At 42.2% G+C, this 14,179-nt stretch overlaps 1 protein-coding gene across 1 annotated transcript in view; it reads left to right on the top strand.

Moving 5' to 3' along the window:
* Dna2 (DNA replication helicase/nuclease 2) overlaps positions 1 to 14,179 on the top strand; it is a 31,779-nt gene that overhangs the window by 2,618 nt on the left and 14,982 nt on the right. The window contains exons 3-10 of the mRNA XM_090346958.1: positions 1,024 to 1,207; positions 2,946 to 3,091; positions 5,779 to 5,910; positions 6,946 to 7,165; positions 8,872 to 8,989; positions 9,888 to 10,050; positions 11,108 to 11,302; positions 13,928 to 14,158. Of these exons, the coding sequence (XP_090203084.1) occupies positions 1,024 to 1,207; positions 2,946 to 3,091; positions 5,779 to 5,910; positions 6,946 to 7,165; positions 8,872 to 8,989; positions 9,888 to 10,050; positions 11,108 to 11,302; positions 13,928 to 14,158 (1,389 nt within the window). The remainder of the gene's footprint in view (positions 1 to 1,023; positions 1,208 to 2,945; positions 3,092 to 5,778; positions 5,911 to 6,945; positions 7,166 to 8,871; positions 8,990 to 9,887; positions 10,051 to 11,107; positions 11,303 to 13,927; positions 14,159 to 14,179) is intronic.

Genomic DNA, 14,179 nt, shown 5'->3' with positions numbered 1-14,179 from the left:
TTTATGTCTTTGGGCTACAAATTAGTTTGAACTAGATCCATTTCATATTGGTTAGGCCAATTTTGTCTTCATTGATCAAGGCTTATAAAAGATGTGTGCTTGAGGCCGGGAGTTTAACGTAGTGGTAGTGTGCTTGCCTAGCACTCTAATTCTTTTTTTTTAACAAATATTGTTTATTTTAAGGAGGCTGGTACAGACAGTGTCCATTAAAAACCCATGTCCCAGGCCAAAAAGTACAAATAAAATCAAAAGGAGCAGTGTTCTGTTGTATACACTTCTTCATGAACAACTTTTTTAACTTCTAATGAAACTCTCAGATTTTAGCCTCCTGAGAAGGTAGGGTTACAGACGTGAGCAACCAGCTCCTGGCTGTTATTTTATTTTTTACCAGTCCTGGGCTTGAACTTAGAGCATGAGCACTGTCCTTGGGCTTTCTCAAGGCTAGAGCTCTACCACTTGAGACACAGCACCACTTACAGCTTTTTCTATGCATGTGGTACCAAGGATTCGAACCCGGGTCTTTATGTAAACTCCTGGCCCCCGTTATTTTATTTTAAAAAAAGGTTCAGAACTTTAGAGACATTGATTTCTTCAGATAAAATACTTTTCCTCCCCTCAGTACTGAGATTTTGACTCAGATCCTTGAGCTGGCTTTTTTTTTTTTTTGCCTTGCAATAACTTTTTAAAAAAACTTCCAGTTTTTGTTTTTTTTTGTTTTGTTTTGTTTTTGGTGGATTGTGGAGCTTGGACTCTGGGCCTGTTTGTTGTCTCTGAGCCCTTCAGCTCTAGGCTACCACCCAACCCCTGGAGCCACAGCCCTACTTCCCCTTTTCTAGTAATGGATTGGAGATAAGAGTTTCTTTGAGTTTAGTGCCCAGGCTGGTTTTGAACCTCGATCCTCAGATCTCAGCCTCCTAAGTAGCTAGGATTATAGGCATGAGCCACCGTGCCTGGCCACTTTCTTCATGTTTAACTGTAGGAAGATAAATCATGCTTTATCTTTTAATGTTGCTCTGTTTTCAGGTGTTCTGTACCAGTAGAGCCAGGGGATATCATTCATTTGGAGGGAGACTGTACATCTGCCACTTGGATAATCGATGAAGATCTTGGATATTTGATTCTATATCCAGACATGCTGATTTCTGGTACAAGCATAGCCAGTAGCATTCGATGTATGAGAAGAGCTATCTTGAGTGAAACTTTCAGGGTAAGTAAGATTAGCATTTGATGTTAACACAGGAACTTAAAAGTTTATAGAGGAAAACCCCTCCTCTTTTATTTTTCTTGTGCTAGGGATCCATCCCAGGACCTCTCACATGTTGGGCACTACTCTACCACTGTATAATATCCTTATCCTCTGAAAAACCCTTTTATATTCATTGTTCCATGTAATCCTTCTTTCAGCATTCCTATAATGTAGATAGATATTAATCAGCATTTTACATAACTAATAAGTAGCAGTGCTAGGATTCAAAGGCAAGGTGCCTAAGTTCTGTGCGTGTGTGTGTATGTGTGTGTGTGTGTGTGTGTGTTACTGGGTTTTTCTTTTCTTTGCTTTGCCAGTCCTGGGCTTGAATTCAGGGCCTGGGCACTGTCCTTGGACTTCCTCAAATCTAGAGTTCTACCACTTGAACCACAGTACCACTTCCAACGTTTTCGGTATGTGGTACCGAGGAATGGAGCCCAGGGCTTTGTGCATTCTAGGCAGGCACTCTACCACTAGGCCACCAGCCCAGCTCCACATTACTGGGATTTTAATTCCACTGAGCCATTTCTCTAGCCCTTTTTTGTGCTGGTTATTTTTTTTTTTTACTTTTTAAATATACTTTATTGTAATTAATAGAAGTGTTACATTATATTCGCCAGATAGAAGGTGCATTACTTCACAGACATTGCTACCCTTTCTCATGTTTTGGGCCCTTTCTCTCTCCCCCACCCCTCCCCTCAGGATTTTTTTTTTATTAAAGAATTTATTAACATTGATTTTTACATCATATTTCAAATGACGTGTTTAACAAACAAGTATTCAGGAAGGGAATCTCTATATTCAATCACTGTGTGCTGGTCATTTTTGAGATAGGGTTTTGCTTCCTGTGTAGCTACATGCCTGGATTATGAGCCAAGTTTTGTTTTTTTTTGGCTTTCTACTTACTTAGCCTGAATGATAGGCATGCACAACTATACCCTGATTCTTTTTTTTTTTTCCCTGTCTGTTGGTCATGGGACTTGAAATTGGGCCTGGGTGTTGTCCCTGAGCTCTTCATTTCAAGGCTAGTGCCCTACCCCTTGTGCTATAGCCCCACTTCTGATTTATAGTGATTAATTGGAGATAAGAGTCTCATGGATTTTTTTTTTCAGTGCCCAGGCTGGCTTTGAACCATGATCCTCAGATCTCAGCTTCCTATGTAGCTAGGTTTACAGGTATTACAACCACAGGCATGAGCTACAGTGCCTGGCTACCGTACCTTACTTCTTCAGCTGATGGAGACTTGCAGATTTTCCTACCTAAAACCTTTAGCTGGTTTTTTTTTTTCTTTTCTCAAGGTTCAAATTGTGCCACTTTCATTACAGCTCCACATCTGGCTTTTTAGTGAGTTGTTAATTGGAGGTAAGAATCTCAGACTTTCCCATCTGGCTGGCTTTTGAATTGTGAGACTCAGAACTCAATCACCAGCACTGGCCCACTTCTGGCTTTTTGTTGGTTAATTGGACATCAGTCTTTTGGATTTGTTTGCCTGAGCTGCTCTAAATCTCTATCCTTTGGGTGTCAGCTACCTGAGTAGTTAGGACTGCAGGCATGAGCTACCAGTGTTCTGTGTTAATTGTAACCAAACATTAAGATTTTGTCATTTGTGTTATCCTTGCACTTTGGCTATGATGATTGAATAATATGTTGTGTGTGTGTGTGTGTGTTATAAAACAAAATGTATGCTTTATTTTTGTAGTGTCCCGATTCAGCCACACGTCACATGCTGATTGGCACAGTTCTCCATGAAGTATTTCAAAAGGCAATTAATGATAGCTTTGCCCCTGAAAAACTGCAAGAAATTGCTTTTCAAACCATTCGGGAAATAAAGCATTTGAAGGAAATGTAAGTATTTGTGAGAACGGCAGGGACAATTTTAAACAATCTCTTGCCTAGGTTTTTTTTTTTTTTTTTTTTGTCAGTCCTGGGCTTGAACTCAAGACCTGAGCACTGTCCTTGGGCTTTCTTCAGGGTAGAGCTCTACTACCTGAGCCACAGCACCAGTTCTGGCTTTTTTTCTATGTATATGTGGTACCGAGGAATCAAACCTGGGTCTTCATGCATGCTAGGCAAGCACTCTACCACTAGGCCAAACTCTTGCCTAGCTTTTAGGTTTCTAAACTTACGTTTTTCAGAATAAATTAGTGTAACCAAGAATGCAGACAGCAAGCTTGTGTGGCCCTGTTGCAACTCTGTGAAGAGTTCTTGAAATCACGCAACAGGAACTCTTTGGCTAACAATATCTAAATATTCTGCACAGGTACTCAACAGATTCTTTACCTGTTCTCTGAGAACATGTACTGATTTTTTTTTTCCAGTCATTGGACTTGAACTCTGGACCTAGGCATTGTCCCTGAGCTCATCATCTAAAGGCTACCACCCTACCCCTTGAGCAGCCCCCATGCCACTTCTTATTTTCTGGTGGTTAATTGGAGATAAGTCTCACAGACTTTAGTGCCTGGACTGGCTTTGAACTGGGATCCTCAGATCTCAGCCTCCTGATTAAGCTAGAATTACAGGTGTGAGCCACCAGCACCTAGTTTGTACTGAATATTAGTTTTCCAAATAGTGTGAATTACTAAAAATTATGTTAGTTTGTAGTCAGTTTTAAGCAATTTCAAAATCTAACAAGTTACTTAAAGATTCTGGCTCAGGTGATACCTAATTTTTTTTTTTCTTTTTCTTTTTCTTTTCCTATACCACTAGTAAGGCTTGAACTGAGAGCCCAGTGTTCTCCATTAGTTTTTGTTTGCTTCCTTGCTGTTTGCTAGTCTGGTTACTTGGACTCAGGACCTGAGCACTGTCCTTGGGCTTTCTCAAGGCTAGATCTCTACCACTTGAGCCACAGCACCACTTCCAGCTCTTTTTTTGCTAGTCCCAGGCCTTGAACTCAGGAACTGAATACTGTCCTTGGGCTTTCTCAAGGCTAGAGCTTTACCACTTGAGTGCCATTTCTGGCTTTTTTCTATGTATGTGATTCTGAGGAATCAAACCCAGGTCTTTGTGCATGCTAGGCAAGCACTCCACAACTAGGCCAAACTCCCAGTCCAACCATTAGCTTTTCTTTTCTTTTTTTTTTTTTTTAAATCAATGCTGATACTTTATCCGTTGAACCTCAGCTCTACAGCTGGCTTTTTGCTTGTTCATTTGAGAATAGAGTTTCATGGACTCTCCTGCCCAGTTTGGTTTCAAACTGCTAACCTCAGATCTTAGTCTCCTGTATAGCTAGGATTATAGGTGTGAGCCACTGGTACTGGACTATCTTTATGTTTTTTGAGGTATCTCATGGAAGTAGAATTATATATTTGTCATTTTGTGACTAGTTTACTTCACTTAACATTATGGTTCACTTAGAATGTGATTCCACTTAGATTTAAGGTTCATCAGTGTTGTAATTCATGTTAGAATTTCTTTTTCTTTTGATTGCTGGGCTCAAACCTAAATCCTTATACATGTTGAGTACATGTAGTACATGTTCAATCATTTTATTCTATTTTAATGCTGTATAGTATTGTTTTTTGTTTTTTTTTTTTAGTGGGTAATGGGGCTTGAACTCTGCCTGGGCATTGTCCCTACTGAGCTCTTCAGCTCAAGGCTACCACCCTACCCTTAAGCCAAGCTCCACTTCCCATTTTCTAGAGGTTAATTGGAGATGAGAGTCTCAGGTCCTTTTGTACCCAGGCTGGCTCTGAACCTTGATCCTCAGATCTCAGCCTCCTGAGTAGCTAGAATTACAGGCTTGAGCCACCTTGGCATAACCATGTTTTAAGCCACCTTAATGTTGCTACTCTGGGGAGGAACACCAGGAACGGGGAGGGACACAGGGCCAGCATGTAGTCCCCCGGAGCCGAGCGAGATGGTAAGTATCAGTGACCCAGCCCTTCCCCAATTACCGGGGAAGAAATAACCACACTGAGTCAGGAGCAATGTAAACCATTAAAGCGCATCAGATCTCTCCGCTGATTTCTGCTGCTCTCTGATGATCTCATCTGATCTCCCTTTATTGCGTCAGACAAATAGTTATATACTGTTGAGGTAAGAGCAGGTGGGAACTGGGAAGCTAGCCAGTAGGAAGAGGGCCACCATGCTACCACTAAGGGTCTGGGGGGGACTTTCAGGTACTGGGCGGTACCAGTGTAGGAAAGCACCCAAGACCTGTGCTGCGAGACCCGAGAAGCTGCGGGGGGCTCAATCCAGTCATGTACACAGAGATGCCTTAAGAGAGGTATGCAAGGAGTGAATGCCTGGCCAAAGCCCTTTAATTGCAGCTGAGCCGGAATCAGGCCTCAGAGATGGAGGTCAGGCCCCAACACTTTAGTAAGCAGCAGTTGGATTGTCTGTTTGAATTTTTTCCCCTTATTTTTGCTTCTGTTATTGTTTATTTATTTACTAATTACTGGTCCTGGGGCTTGAAGTCAAGGCTGAGAGCACGGTCCTTGAGCTTATTTTGCTCATAGTTAGCACTCTACCATTTGAGCCACCTTTTATTTCCTTATGTTTATTTTTCTATATTTAATATTTTATTTTGGCAGGTACCGCTTAAACCTAAAACAGGATGAAATAATGCAAGATGTAGAGGACTATCTTCCTTCATTTTCTAAATGGGCTGGAGATTTCATGCATAAGAATACTTCATCTGACTCTCCTCAGATGCAGCTTTCTCTGTAAGAAATACATTTTATCAAGTGTTCATAATTTTACATCTGTCTCTCATTCTGGATGTTGAAGCAAAGTTGTTGCTGGCTCATGCCTATAATCCTAGTTACTTAGGAGGCTGAGATCTGGGGATTGTGGTTTGAAGCCAGCATGAGCAGGAAAGTCCATGGGACTCTTATTTCTAATAAACTACTAAGAAAAAGCCAGAAGTGGTGGTCTGATTCAAGTGGTAGAGGGCTAGCTTTGAACATAAAGATGCTCAGGGATAGCACACAGGTCTGGAGTTCAAGCCCCGGGACTCCCAAAAGTCTCATGGACTTTCTTGCCTAACTTGGCTTTAAACCACAATCATTAAATCCCAGTCCCCTGAGTAGCTAGGATTACAGGAGCCCACCCATTTCCTGCCCAGAGGATTTACCTAGCGACCCTTTGGAGTCCCAGCATTGTGGGTGATGAGGCTTGGGTCAGTCTGGGTTACATGGTAACCCAGGTAAGTCTGGGTTATGTAGTGGGACTGTGTCTCACAACACAAATAGAAGGTATTAGATTCTTTACTGTCCTCATATTTATCTATCTATTTATTTATTTATTTTTTTAAAGATGTTTTTAGTTTATTTATTCAAAGCCATCCTTCTGTATTCTTTTTTTTTTTTTTGCCAGTCCTGGGCTTGAGCTCAGGGTCTGAGCTTGGACTTTCTCAAGGCTAGAGCTCTACTACTTGAGCCTCAGCACCACTTCTGGATTTTTTTTTCTATGTATGTGGTACCGAGGAATCGAACCTGGGTCTTCATGCATGCGAGGCAAGCACTTTAACCACTAGGCCAGACTCCGGCCCCCTGTCCTCATATTTAGTGTAAATTAGTCTTGGCCAACAGATGTGAGTTTTTTTTTCATATATTTTTTTATTGTAATTAATAGAAGGGTTACATTATATTCACCAGATAAAGGGTGCATTACTTCACATACATTGATACCCTTTCTCGTGTCTTGGTTCCCTTTTCCCTCCCCCGGCCCCTACCCTTGTTTGTTTGTTTTTTTTACAGTCCATGTGATGGTGGTCAGAGTAACTCAACATGCAGCATTGAAGTGACCAACTCACTAGATATTGAAGAAAGCATTTGGTCCCCTAGGTTTGGATTGAAGGGGAAAATTGATGTTACAGTTGGTGTGAAAATACATCGAGGGTGTAAAACTCAATGTAAGATAATGCCACTGGAACTTAAAACAGGCAAAGAATCAAATTCTATTGAACACCGCAGTCAGGTATTTATCTGAAGAAAACTGGATGTTTATAGTGTATTTCAACATGTAATCTGTTTTATATGTTCTGGTTCAATCCAGATAATGTTTGCGTAGTAGTTTTATTTGTTTGTTTAGCCAGTCCTGGGGCTTGAACTCAGGGTCTGAGCACTGTCCTTGGGCATTCTTCAACGTTAGTGCTCTACTACTTGAGGCACAGCATCATTTCCACTTTTTTCCTATGTATGTGGTACTGAGGAATCGAACCTGGGTCTTCCTGCATACTAAGCAAGCACTCTACCACTAGGCCAAACTCCCTGCCCTTGACTGAAATTTTTTTTTTTTACCAGACCTGGGCTTGAGCTCAGGGCCTGAGCAGTGTCCTTGGGCTTTCTCAAGGCTAGAGCTCTACCACTTGAGCTTCAGCAACACTTCTGGCTTTTTTCTATGTATGTGGTACCGAGGAATTGAACACGGGTCTTTGTGTCTGCTAGGCAAGCACTCAACCACTAGGCCAAACTCCCAGCCCCAGCCCGTTGACTGAAATTTTTTTTACAGTGCTAAACATTTCAACATTGAATGTCATCTGGACTCAAGGACTTTTTTGTTTAGGTCACTCATTGCTCCAGTATGCTGTACTTTCAACTCAAAGAATATTACTGTGTTAAATTATATTTATTTGTAGCTGGGCATGGTAGTTCACACCTGTAATCCTAGCTGCTCAGGAGGCTGAGATCTGAGGATTAAGGTTCAGAGCCAGCCTGGACACAAAAGGACTTAAGACTCTTATCTCCAATTAACCCCTAGAAAACTGGAAGTGGGGCTTGGCTCAAGGGTAGGGTGGTAGCCTAGAGCTGCATTGCTCAGGGACAGTGCCCAGGCCGAGTTCAAGCTCCATGACTGCCCCCCCCCCACAAAAATTATATTTACTTGGAACTATTATCTTTACAGGGAGAGAGCTGTAATAAATGTGTGTGTGAGTGCGCGTGCGTGCATGCGTTCGTGTGTGTTTGTGTATTTGCACCAGTCCTAGGGCTTGTTGGACTCAGAGTTTGGGCAATGTCCCTGAGCTGCTTTTGTTCTACTACTTGAGCCACAACTCTGCAGCCAGAGCTTTTTTTTTTTTTTTTTTTTTTGCCAGTCCTGGGGCTTGAACTCAGACATGAGCACTGTCCATGGGCTTTCTCAAGGTTAGAGTTCTGCCACTTGAGCCACCGTACCACTTGTGGCTTTTTCTATGTATTTGGTACTGAGGTCTTCATGCATGCTAGTCGAGCACTCTACCACTAGGCCAAACTCCCGGCCCCCTGGCCACCTTCTTACCTCTCTCTACCAGGCTCTTGTTCAGGCCAGGCAAGGACCCTAACACTGAGCCGTACCCCGCCCCAGGTTATGTGCATCCTTTATTGTCTAAGGACATGAAGAAGCATGAACTGTTTGTGCAAATTAAATGTGGAATGGGGTTTGTAGTGTCTTTCCCAATGTGGCTTGTGTTTTTGACAACAAAATCTCATTATGTAGTCCAGATTGTCCTGGAGTTTGATAGATGGCCTATTTATGTGCTTCTGTTCTCAACCACTGGGATTGCAGATGTGCGTCGCCACTCCCAGTTTATCTTGGTTGGTTTCTGGAAGATCTGTTCAGGGTGGTGGTGGTGGGAAATAATAGAAGATTCTAGTTTTTTAAATAACAAACTGCTCAGTGTTTGTTTACTGACCTGTTTTACACAGGTTGTTTTGTACACGCTGCTAAGCCAAGAGAGAAGAGCAGACCCAGAGGCTGGCTTGCTTCTCTACCTCAAGACTGGGCAGATGTACCCTGTGCCTGCCAAGCATTTAGATAAAAGAGGTTAAGCTTTGCTTTGTTTGTACTTCTCTAGGGCTCTTTCCTCAACCTTTTGGCATTACAGTTTTATTTCTTATACTTGCTAGGTGTACTATAAATTGTAATTAGTACTTGTAGTTTGCTAAAGGAATTGTAACAATGTACTCTATTATTAAACACAGATACTAGTTTTTCTTTTGTTGTGGTGCTGTTGTTTAAATGCAGGGACTCAAGCTCCCTAGACAGGCCCTCTGTTACTTGAGCCATACCTGCTCCTTTCCCATCCCACTTTTAAATTTTTTCTTTCTTTTTGTTTTTGGTCAGCGTGGGACTTGAACTCTGGGCTTGGACTCTGTTCCCTGAGCTCTTCATCTCAAGGCTACCACTCTACCCCTTGAGCCACAGCACTACTTCCAGTTTTCTGTTGATTAATTGATATGAGTCTCATGAACTTTTTAGTGCCCAGGTTGGCTTTGAACTGCATTTCTCAGAACTCAGCCTCCTAGTACCTAGGATTATAGGCATGAGCCACTGTGTCCAACTCAAATTTTTATTATACAAAACTTGCTTTGTTTTTTTTTCTCCAGTCCTTGGGCTTCAACTCAGGGCCTGGGCACTGTTCTTGAAGTCAAGAACAGTGGCTGTACCACTTAAGCCACAGTACAGCTTACAGCATTTTCTGTGTATGAGATACCCAGGAATCAAACCCAGGGCTTCATGCATGCTAGGCAAGCACTCTACCACTAGGCTAAGTTCCCAGCCCAAGAAAATTTATTTCTAACTTACTGTCTTCTGTTAAAGATATTCTCAATAGCTCTATATGGTCCTCCTGCAGCGAATTAAACATTGGCAGTTCATAGTCCTTGGTAGGTATGAGATACTTTTCTGCTATGGTCTTTTAATGATCTACTTTCCCTGATAGAATTATTAAAGCTAAGGAACCAGATGGCGTTTTCCTTGCTGCACCGTGTCAGCACATGTACTAGACAGGACAGGACACAGCTTGCTTCTTTGCCACAAGTCACCGAGGATAAGAAAACCTGTGAATACTGTTCACAGAGGAGCAACTGTGCTCTTTATAGCAGGTAAATACTATCTTTCCAAAGCATATTTCAAGTTGAATGTGAACTCTGCTCACATTGGTGGTTGGTGTGGCCTTGCTGATTTCTTATTGGTTCTTTTATTTTACAGTGCTTTTGTGTAGAGGGTGTTTACAATGAAGAGACTAGAAAGTAAAAAGCAGTCACTTTATTAGGTTTTTGCCAGCCCTGGGGCTTGTGCTCAGGGCCTGGGCACTGCCCTTGGGCTTTCTCAAGACTAGCACTCTACCACTTGAGCTATATCACTTCCAGCTTTTTTTAATGTATGTGGTACTGGGGAATTGAACCCAGGGCTCCATGGATGCTAGGCAAGCATTCTACCACTAGGCCAAACTCCCAGCCACGCTAGGTTTTCTGTGTGTGTGTATGCACATGTGAGCGTGCGTGCTCCCGCATGCATGTGCATCCGTGCTGAGATGTGAACTCAGTGCTTGGTCACTTCTTCCTTCAAGAGTGTATACTGAAGCTCATTTGTTTGAGTGATAGTTACTGAAAGCACAGTGATAGAGTATTGGCTTTCTTACACATTGGCCATAGGGTAGCTGGTTGCTGGAGGCTCACACCTGTAACTATAGTTATTCAGGAGGCTGAGATCTGAGGGTCATGGTTTGCAGACAGCTTGGGCAGGAAAGTGCATGACATTTTTATCTCCAATTAATCACAGAAAAAGCTGGAAGTGGCACTGTGGCTCAAATGGTAGAGGGCTAGCCTTGACTAAAGGGAACCCAGGGGACAGTACCCAGGCCCAGAATCCAACCCCCTCCCCCCCCCCCCCCCCCCCCCCCCCCGCCGCAAAAAAAAAGCCATGTGGCTTATTAGATTGTTGGAATGACTTTTAAGGAAAAAAGCCTATGGTAGAGTTGGGATAGTAATCATATATGTGTGTATTTAGTTTAGAAAAGGTCATTTTATAGCCCTCCAACAAAATGTTTTATGTACCAACTCCAACTTGGAGCTAATGGGATAAACTGAAGTCCTTGTCAAGGTAGGAAACCCTCTCCTGCCGATCCCCACCCCCTCTAACTTGCAACTTTGTGTTTAGAGCAATTGAACAACAGGTAGAGCAGAGTTCAGTCCCTGTGGCCATGCTGTCCAAAATAAAAGAAGAGACCCAGCATCTGAAGCTTTCACATTTGGAGTATTTCAGCCTTTGGTGCCTAATGTTAACTCTGGAGTCCCAATCAAAAGATAACAGAATGAATCATCAACATATCTGGTTACTGCCTGCTTCTGAAATGTAAGTAGTCTGCGCCATACTGCGAAATACTCATCGTTTCACTAGTTAGTTGTGACAATAGAGACTCATGACAGATATAAGCTAGGATGTGGCCTCATTTATTCATGAAAACCCTCATGGATGTCCACAATCATTAGTAATACATTTCCATAAACTAAATATGCCTCTAAATATGAGTAGTAAAATCTTTATTATCAATGGTATTAGAATAAATCTGGGGGTATCTTAAGGCGAATTGTTACGTACTTGTAGTGTTAGGAAAATGGAGGATAAAGGAAGGAAACAGGACAGACTCCATCTTCCACACAACTGTATTTAGGAATATTGAGCTGCATAGCCTTCCTGCAGGAATGTATCTGAGGGCTGGGGTTGGAGTCAAGGGTTTTATGGGGTCTGAGCAAGGCAACAGAGGTTACTTGAGTTTAGTATTGGGGGTGGGGATGGAAGTGACTGCAGGTAAGGACAGAGAATAGGGTAAGTATTTACTTATCCAAGTTCTCAAGTTTTTTAAATTGTCAAACAGCTCTGTATCTGTCTTGCCTGTAGTTTGACCTCCACAGGGTACAGTTCTGTCCTGCAAACTCTTAACACTTTCCTAGCCTCAGAGCCTTACAGGCTAGTCCCACAATGAAATGTTTATAGCTATGTTCAGATCTGATTGTCCTGCCTGTGCCAGACAATCTGTGCCTATCTTTGGTGTCTTACCTGACATCTCTAAGCACCTTGGGAAAATAGGATAGGGGTCAGTCCTTCACGTAGAATGCAAATTGAGACTCTACTCCAGCTTTTTAAATTTTATTAATTAATTTATTTATTTATTTATTTATTTTGTCGGACATGGGGCTTAAACTCTGGGCCTTGGCACTGTCTCTGGGCTCTTCAACTCAAGGCAACCACCCTACCCCATGGCCTAGGCATTGTTCCTGAGCTCTTAGCTCAAGGCTAATGTGCCTTGAGCCACAGTGCCACTTCCAGTTTTCTGATGGTTAATTGGAAATAAGAGTCCACAGACGTTAATGCCCAAAAAGTCTGTGCTGGCTTTGAACTGTGATCCTCAGATCTTGGCCTCCTCGGCATGAGCTACCACACCCAGTTATTTTACGCAAGTTTTTAACTACCTGTTTTTTGGGTGGTTTTTTTTTTTGTTTTTGTTTTTGCTAATCCTCAGACTTTGAACTCAAGGCCTGAGCATTGTCCTTGGGCTTTCCTTAAGACTAGCACTCTACCACTTTAGCTATAGCACCCACTTCAGCCTTTTCAATGACTGTGGTACCAAGGAATCTAACCCGGGTCTTCATGCATTCTAGGCAAGCCACTCTACTGTTAGGCCTAATTCCCAGCTCCACTACCAGTTTATGGGGTTTTTTTTTGTTGTTGATGTTAAAGTACATAAATTTTCTGTAAAATTTTATACTATTAATAGAAAAAGCTAATATTCTTCCTTCCTTTCCTTCCTTCTTTTTTTGGTTAGTTATAGGGCATGAACTCAGGGCCTGGGCACTGTGCTTCACTCAAGGCTAGTGTTCTTCGACTTTGAACAACCCTTTTCTGGTGGTTAATTGGGGATAAGCATCTCAGGGAGCTAAGAGCCAGGTGCTGGTGGTTCCCACCTGTAATTTTTGCTACTCATGAGGCTGAAATTTGAGGATCATGGGTTTAAGCCAGCCTGGGGAAGGAAAATCCATGAGAATTTTATCTCTATTTAACAATGTGAATACTGGAAGTGGAGCTGTGGCTCAAAGTGGTAGAGTACTAGCCTTGAGTAAAACAACTCAGGGATAGGACCCAGGCCCTCATTTCAAGTCCCACAACCAAAAAAAGAAAGTCTCATGGAGACAGGCACGGTGGCTCGTGCCTATCTATAATCCTAGCTACTTAGGACGCTCTGGTCTGAGGATTGAGGTTTGAAGCCAGCCCTGGCAAGAAAGTCTGTGAACCACTATCTCCAGTTAACCTAGAGAAAACTGAAAGTGGTGCTGTGGCTTAAGTGGTAGAGTTCAAGCCTTGAGCGGAAAAGCTCAGAGGTGGTGCCCAGGCCCTGAGTTCAAGCCCTTGGCAACAACAAGAGTCTCATGGACTTTCCTGCCTGGGCTGACTTTAACTATGATTTTCAGATCTTAGCCTCCTCAGTACCTAGGTGCCCAGTCATAATCTCATTTTCTAAATGTCTGTCTCATTTTTCTCTGTAACATCCAGTGTTTCCTGAGTTACTTGAAAAGTAATGTTACTTGAAATAGAATACCATCAATATTCTTGAATGACTATTGATGAAAATGTAACTTTAAAAATAAATTGGATTTTTTAAAAATAGTACTAGGGTTTCATACTAAGCAGGTTTTCTACAATTTAGCCATACCCTTAGCCCTTTTTGCTTCAGATAAGGTCTCATGTTTTTGCCCAGGACCAACAACAACATTCAGCCCTCCTACCTAGGACCTACCTTGTAGCTGGGACCACAGGCCTGTGCCACCATACCTATGTCATTGGTTGAGGTGGTGTGGAGTCTTGGTAACTTTTCCCAAGCCGAGCTCAGAAACAAGTTAAACAAGTGAATTGTGGGAAAATACAATATTTTAAAATATGATATGAATAGAAGTTTTCCATGTCTCTCTTTCTCTTCCACAGGGAGGAGAAAGGCAACTGCATTGGAAACCTGCTCAGAACAGGACATGTACAGAGAGTTTGTGATGGGCAGTATTTACATAATTTCCAGCGTAATGGTGGTGCCATACCTGTCACCAACCTAATGGCAGGTGACAGGGTAATTTTGAGTGGGGAAGAGAGAACACTGTTTGCTTTGTCTAAGGGATATGTGAAGAAGATTAGCAAGACAACAGTAACTTGCTTATTAGACAGGTAATGAAATGTTATGTCTTT

The sequence above is a fragment of the Megascapheus bottae genome, chromosome 15 (genome assembly GCF_031878675.1).
Source record: "Megascapheus bottae isolate mThoBot1 chromosome 15, mThoBot2.hap1, whole genome shotgun sequence".
Lineage (NCBI taxonomy): Eukaryota > Metazoa > Chordata > Mammalia > Rodentia > Geomyidae > Megascapheus > Megascapheus bottae.
Note: the sequence above shows the minus strand (reverse complement) of the source record. Positions and strands in the feature narration are given on the sequence as shown.